Source organism: Pterocles gutturalis, unplaced genomic scaffold, assembly GCF_000699245.1.
Source record: "Pterocles gutturalis isolate BGI_N339 unplaced genomic scaffold, ASM69924v1 scaffold2594, whole genome shotgun sequence".
NCBI lineage: Eukaryota > Metazoa > Chordata > Aves > Pterocliformes > Pteroclidae > Pterocles > Pterocles gutturalis.
Window position 1 is genome coordinate 65,958 of NW_010127861.1, and position 7,863 is coordinate 73,820.

The window sequence follows — 7,863 nt, forward strand, 5'->3', positions numbered from 1 at the left end:
CTCAAAGTATGGCAGTAGGGGTTGTGATGGTAGTGGTATGATGGGGGGCGGGATTTCTTGTTTGTCTTTAGAGAAACTTTTCTTCAATAGAGCATCTGTGTGTACCCAATAAATAGGGTAAGATGTGTATGCACACAGTAGAAGTGAGTGTGAATATGAGTTTGGAAACAAAAATTTTAAATGTGAATTTCAATTTTGTTAATTTATGTGGTGCTAAAATAGGTTTTATGCATATTAGAAATGTAAAATCAGCAGTTCCATAAGAGAATAAAAAGGAAGCAGAAAGAAGTTATTGCTGAGAATTAAAATATAAAGGCATTTATTATTGGAGATAACTTAGATGTACTTGTAACAGGATAATGAAAAAACATATATTAAGAGGAGCTATAAGATAAAATCAGCCAAAAGATTAATATATTGGAAACAAGTCTTTCACTGCGGATTCCAGGAACGCTGTTTCTCTGGCTTATTTTTAGACATTGGGATGACTGCAATCATTGGTACATATTCCATAGACAAAGATCCAGCGAGCCTGAAGTTTATTATCAGCATGAGTATGTCCAGTTTTAAAGTATGTATTTTTAACAGCAGTAAGGGTTCAGCTTATTAATATGATTCTTTATCATGGTGATTTTTAAATGCAGATAGCTGGGGCAAAGAACAGAGCAAGACAATGCCTCTGTCCTTTTCTCCAGTGCATTTTCTGAGAAAACTATTCAAGAAGAAAGATAAGGATGCAGGCACCATCCTCTTTAGAACTTTATTATGATGTGTTACTTGGAAAATAAATCCATAGTAGGATTCTGTGTAAATGGTCTCAAACTCAAAATTCTGACCCTTATGCGGAGATATTATCAAATACCAAAAAATCAGAAATTATTTTATGCTAAACTTCAAACATTGGACATAATCTGTGTGAACTCTGAAAGCTGCTGCGTAGGAAACTGTTTACATAGGTATCTCTACTGCCCGGTGTATGTCAATTTAAAGAGTTAGTAGGGGGTACTGGTAACAATTTGAAGTGTAATCCTGTGTGTAGGACTACATTTTTAACTTCCAGACTCTTTCTTCCAGCACAAGCATTGGACTGTTGTGGAGGTTTCAGCTCACATCTTCTGATTGAGTTTTGACTGTTCTTGAAGCAATGTCCCTCCTCCCCTTGCTACCCTTGTAGATGATGTAGGACAGCAATGGAGAAGGATACTGCTGCCTAGCCTGGTCCTGTGTTGAAGAGTTTAACAATGGTTATTTTGATGTTCTACTCAGAGTAGAAGCAGAAGTGATTTCTGAAGGAGATTCTAATCATTAGTGAAGGAAGTGAGCCATTCTTTGCTCAGCCTAATTGTTTGGCTTTGCTTGGGTTACATCTGTTTAGGAATGGAGGGCAGGAGAGGCCTTGGCATGGAAAGATTCTACATTTAATAAATCTAATAGATGCTTCTTGAAAAAATATTCTGGAGTGGCTTTTTTTGGCTCAGAAATTGAATAAGCCACATTCTTTCAGGCTGTAATCATAAGGGTATCTTGAATATAACAGGTGTAGAGTAATATCAGCCTTATATTTCAAGGAAATGGATATCTGATACTACTGCCACTTTTTCCTGGCCTGCAGTTTCTTTGTCGTTTACACCACCATTTTAATTGTAATGCTGCTGTCTCATAGGACTGCTTCAGCTGCCTTCTGTTCCAAAACTTATGAGATTGCAGATCTAGGAATCACTCAAGGAGTCTGGGTTTTTCCACTGAATTAGTAAATACACAATTAATAAATAATACACCATTTACTACACAATTATTTATAAATAACATACAAGAAATAAAAATAGTCTAATATAAATATATTAATCCATGCAACCATATAATATGTATAGGTTATTATTAGATAATACATTATTCTTATAATCTTATGATGATACCACGTTTTGGAGAGGGTGATGGGAACAAAGAGGAGACAAAAGCTCAGAATTATCAACTCACTCTTGTTCCAAAGAGTTTTTCAAGTCAAGTACAGGTCAGGTCAGCTATCTTGCCATTGACTGTATCTGCTATTTTCTTTAATTCTCAGAAGCAGGGACAAGACAGTCTAGCCATTTTGAGGGGCAAGATGGTCACTTCATTAGAAGAGTGTTCACAGCATTGTCATCAAATGTGTATTCAGAACAATGATGCTGATGAGACCGTGAATATTTATAGAGCTTAAGACAGTAGGTTTAAATACCTACGGAATTACTGCACTTCAGGTGAGGATAGGGAAATAGATAATATACTGTTGTATAGCATACTAGCCTAAAGCATGAACATATTGTTCCCTGAACCTTGCCTTTTGCTTTTACCCAGAGGATGTTGTTCCTCTCGTCATCTCCTAAAGAGAAGGAGCAGAGGCTGTGTGTTGGTGTCAAGGAGAGAAAGGCAGAATGTGACAGGAAGCCTTTGCCATCTGTTGAGATGGTCCCCCTGCTCCAAGGAAAACCTTCCATCAGCCTCCCTTAGCATTGTCAGAGCTTCCTGGAGAAGCTGACAGAAGGGAACAGCCCACATGCACGCTGTCTGCATCACTTCACTGACCGTGAGGCACTGCAACAAACTATGCATTTGTATTGAGAAGTGTTTGGTTTTCTGGAAGCATTCTCAAGGACCTTGGATCTTTCTGCAATACCCTTCAGTCAGTGACACGTCCAGCCCAGTTATGGTGTGTATACTCTTTGATGTGCTTTCCAAGCTGGTCTTACAGTGTAATTGTTATTTTTGTTTTTACTGCAGATAAAGGAAGCCAATTTTTGGGGATCTAACTTTGTCATGAGTGGTTCAGACTGTGGCCATATTTTTATATGGGATCGACATACTGCTGAACATCTCATGCTGCTGGAAGCTGATAATCATGTGGTGAACTGTCTTCAGCCTCATCCGTTTGACCCAAGTAAGATGATAATTTTTCACAGTCTGCATGTTCAGGTTATCTTTAGTAAAACATTGTAAAGCTCGGTCTTAAATTCTTTGCTCAATACAGCATTGTAATGATTAATGAACTAATATTAATTTTTCCCCATATAAACTAGATAATACTGCTTTTAATTTTGTGTTTTACTAATGACCTTTGTCCCTTAAAGCCCTCCTTACTCAATATAACGTCTTGGAATGAAAATGTTACTGACATAGTATTTATAGAAAGTTAAGATGTAAGTAAGAAGAATCTCAATTTCTTGCTTCCCTCAATGTATTAAATGTTTTCTGTGACACTAATGAGGGAAATAAGGGGTCACTGAAATGCCAGCAACACTTTGGCAATTGATATTGGAAATATTTTTGAAAAAAAATGAGTGAAATGGGTATCTCAGTCTCGCTGGCTTTGTGAGATTAGAAGAATTAATACAATTCATAGAAGTAGGGGAATGTATTTATAGAAAAGATGGGCCAAAGTAATAGAAGGACTCACAAGTTGTCTGACATGTACATGGAAAATCTGAACCATTCTGCAGCTTCTGACACAGTCAGAGGAAGTATTTGTGTTATTGCATTTTTCATACTCTACATGGCTGTAGAGTAAGAGTCAGCTGTAAGTAAATAAGCAAATAAAGTTATAATGATACCAGAAGAGGCTGTGTTTTTTTCAAACAGTTTGTGGAAACATGCAATACTGCCCTACGTTGTATAAGCCTTCAGCTTTAAAATGCTTAATGGAAATTGTGTTCCTGTACATGTTCAGAGTGTGTGGCTAGGTTGGATGCTTCTTCTAGAAGCACCTTTCAAAATGACCTGTAGCTTTACTGATTTCTTGATGGAGTGCAACTGTCTCCCTGTTGTGCACTGAAGATGTAATGAAGAGATCATCCTCCTTGTAGGACAGTTAATCTTACACAGTTTTCCAGTTACTGAGATCTTTCTATGGAATTTTAATTCCCACAGTGGCTTTGTGCAATGATCTAGAGAATATTCTGCAACTTTTTGATTTCCATATTTTAACGTGTTTATAAGAGCATCCATTGCTTCTTTATATTTGAATATCAAATAAATTTACATGAAAGACACTGAAATTGTCAAATGTCAAAATTTGTTTGAAATTGTCTTGCTTCTGTCTTTGTATCTGGGTCGGTCTACAAATCCAGACTTCATTATTAATGCATATACTTATCAGGCCATGAGCAGATATACATTAGTAGCAGCTGGGTTTGTTCTTACTTTCTGCTTCTGTCTTATGTGTATTCTGGTGTGCTCTCTTTTTTTTTTTTTTTTTTTTTTTTTTTAAAAGGAGGCTATTGATGTTTGCATGTGTTTTCTTCAGATATATATGTTAAAAATACACAATCTATAGCTCAGATCTCATACAGAGACTTAGTAATTACATAGCTGTATGTTCAGCATGGGAACTGACTTTCACAAGTAAATGCTTCAAATGAAGTATTTTTCTTCAACTCCAGTTATGTGAAGAAAATACCAATAAAGACATAACACATTTAATTTAGAATTACTGTTATTTACTTCTAGTTCTGGCCTCTTCGGGTATTGATTATGATATAAAAATTTGGTCACCATTGGAAGAATCCAAGATTTTTAACAGAAAACTTGCAGATGAGGTAAGAACCTTTCCTCCGCTTTCACAGTAATGTTGCATCTTCCAATTCTATAAAAGCCTGTGGTGGAAATTACTGATATTGAACAAACAGAGTTATTTAATGTTCAACAAATGAGCTACAAATAAAAATCTGCCCTTTATAACCGCTAACTTTCATATTGTTGGCAGCACACAGAGGCACTTTGTACTTCATTAACTCTCCTGGAAATTATATTATATGATCTGATATTATGTACATGAAAGGAGTTGGAAAAAGTATGAACAGTCAGATATAGAAGGAAAACTGACAGGAGTTTAGAAATGAAGGCAGTGCCTGTCTTTAAACAAATAAGTTAACTGAAGGAAATACAATGATATACAGAAGAACAGGGAGTGCAAAAATCAATCCTATTCAATATTCTGTGGCATAAACAGGAGTTAAGGTTAAGATTGCCAATTGGGAATGTCATGGAATAAAGCAAACATTGTAAGCCCAATCAGTTCTAAGTATCTACCATCCATGTGGACAATGGAATGATGATCTTACTAGAATATTCTTTAGACAGACAATTAGATACCTGTAAGCAGTGTCCACTGTTTAACTTTTCTTACCATATAAAATTGGTTTAACTGTATTTGATAGTAATTATTAAAATATTGCTCTCATTGTAATTTTGGACTCTGTAAATGCCTTTTGCGTAGGAACACTGTATCTACAAACCCGTAATGATGCAGTACAATTTTGTGTTTTATTTTTGATGCTGTTTTTCCCCTTCCCTCCCTCCAGGTTATAACGCGTAATGAATTAATGCTGGAAGAGACCAGAAACACTATTACTGTTCCAGCGTCTTTTATGTTACGAATGTTGGCTTCGTTGAATCATATAAGAGCAGGTGAGAGGCTTCTGAAGAGCTTGTCTCCACCATATTGGTCTATGAAATAGCAGATGGATTGGGGAACCATCAAGGTCTTCAGCTCTCTGTGGCTACACTTGGGGTTGGTGAGGAGATTCAAGGGTTGTTAAGGGTCTCTTAATAGAAGTACTTAGGAATTGCTTCTTTAGTGTGAGACTTGCAACACTTTTGCAGCTGTTATTTTTTACCTCAAAACAAAGAGCAAGAAAAGAGCAGAATATATTTTTTAGATGTGACTATACTATCCATCCTGAAATAGCTTATTCATAAGGTAATACTAATTAGATGTTGAAAAATACTCTACTAAGGAATGATCTTTAAGGTGGGTGCTACATTATGGGAAAGCTATTAGGGTTGACTGGAATGAGTTGTAAGATAAACTGACTGTCATTGTAGGCTTGGAATTGTCTAGGGTCAAAGGAGGGTGTGAAGATACAGGATTGTGGGAGATATTAATGAGGCCACTGACAGCTATTCCTAGGGCAGCAGGTACAAGGGTATCCCTTCAGTGAAGGGGCAAATCCCTAGGGCTGAAACTGGTGATATGAGGGGTTGCATGGAGAATTGTCATGGGGAACTGCTGTTCGTGGATGTCAGGGCTGAAGAAGTTGACTGCAGTGGGTTGATGTAGGACAATGGAGAGACGTCATACTGAGTAGGAAGCAAGGAGATGAAGTTTTGGGAACCTGGTGTGACATGTGGGGTGGAAAGCTAACAGAACTGTAGATGAAGGTGAAAGTGAGTGTAGATACTGCATATGGGGACTCTAGCACTGTCTGAGCAGAGCTGCGGGCTTTTAATGATGAGGCAGGAAGCAAGCTCTGCCTGGCAGCAGCTGCTGCTCCTCTTTCACCTCTTGCTGATCTGTGAGAATAAGAGAGCTAGGAGGATGCCACTGCATCCAGCTCAGTGGTGTGCCTTGCCACTGCTGAAACTGAATATATTAGTTTGGTTTTTTCTTCATTTGTTATGATTTATTTGGAGTAAAATACTCAAAGAACTGCCCAGCGCTTGAGTTACAACAGTTTCAGTGAAAATCTGTGTTATGGCTGGGTAGAGTATTTCTTAACCTGACAGTCCATGCTGTTTGAGTGACAGATCTTGACCCAGCCAATGTGCCTCACACCTTTCTGTATTTGACTTTCCCTAAACTTTCACATCAAAAGGTACTTGTTCTTATGTATACAGTGACCAATAGCTATTTCCCAGTTTTCTGAAGTGCACAGATTTCTAACTGCAGCTATCCTAGTTTCAGCTCCCCAGAACAGTGTTTCAGTCCCTTGTATTCACCATCTCTTTTTAATATTATGTTTGCATTCATCTTTCCTGTGCTGACAGCCAGTCAGCAGCTACAAGGTTTTTCCTTTTGTACACAAATTCCGCTTTTATGCCTGGAAATCCTTTAGGGCTTTTCTCCTGTCTTCCTTTCTTGTGGTAACATTTCTACCCAATCTCTGCTGTCAGTCCATACAGACTTTTTTCTACCATGTAACCCACAGCCTTTGTGTAATAGCCCAGGGAGATAGTATGTTATAAATATTTACCAAAAAATGAAAACTTTGGAAGTGTTCTTTACTAAATCTCTGTGTCTTACAGACCGATTGGAAGGTGACAGATCAGAAGGATCTGGTCAGGAGAATGAAAACGAAGATGAAGAATAACTGGCAGTTGTGTGCAAGCACCTAGACAATGGAATTTGTATAAGACATTAATTATATTTTTCCTTACAGAGCTTTAGTGCAATTCTAAGGTATTGCTTTTGGATAACCTAACCGTTTGTTTTTGAATGACTGTGTGCATGACTTTGGGAGAGTGTTCAAGTAAAATAAGCAAAAATGTTTTTTAAATGTTTTGCCATGTATGAGGGGTGCTAGAAGATGCGAAGTGCAATATTTTCCTTAACCTGCAAATGTGGGAGCTTGGATCAATGTTTTAAAGTAACTTTCATTATAGTAAAAATGTTGGTTCAAATAAATTTCTATACTTGCTGTTTGCATGTTTGTTGCTTTCTAATTAAAAGTTTTGATTGTTTTAAGTAGTTTTGTGTTTTTTCTTTGTGCAGCCATTGATTTATCCCCTTGTAACTATAAGCCCATTACTTCCTTTATTTGCATTCTTTCTTACAGTGTTTGTGAGGTGACATACAATTACTTCTTACAGTGAGTACTGAGATTCTCTGTGACTTTGAGACCCCAGGCCTCTTGGTTCTTGCATTTCCAAGGATGTGACCCCCACATATATATATACACAAAATTGTCTCTACGTCAGTTTCGTTATAGTGCCACTTCACATTCTCTGTGCTTGAATCTGTAGTGCTAGTGCAATAGTTGTGTTTCACTAATGCATGCTTTGCATCAACAGCAGATATATCTTAATTTCCATTGGATTTAGAACAGAGAA

General features: G+C 37.2%; 1 protein-coding gene across 1 annotated transcript in view; it reads left to right on the forward strand.

Annotated features, from left to right (window-relative positions):
- DCAF6 (DDB1 and CUL4 associated factor 6) overlaps positions 1 to 7,501 on the forward strand; it is a gene marked incomplete at its 5' end in the record, with an annotated part of 70,108 nt that extends 62,607 nt beyond the window's left edge. Inside the window, 4 exons of the mRNA XM_010079398.1 lie at positions 2,761 to 2,917; positions 4,483 to 4,571; positions 5,337 to 5,442; positions 7,060 to 7,501. Of these exons, the coding sequence (XP_010077700.1) occupies positions 2,761 to 2,917; positions 4,483 to 4,571; positions 5,337 to 5,442; positions 7,060 to 7,124 (417 nt within the window). The remainder of the gene's footprint in view (positions 1 to 2,760; positions 2,918 to 4,482; positions 4,572 to 5,336; positions 5,443 to 7,059) is intronic.
- Positions 7,502 to 7,863: the final 362 nt, after the last annotated feature.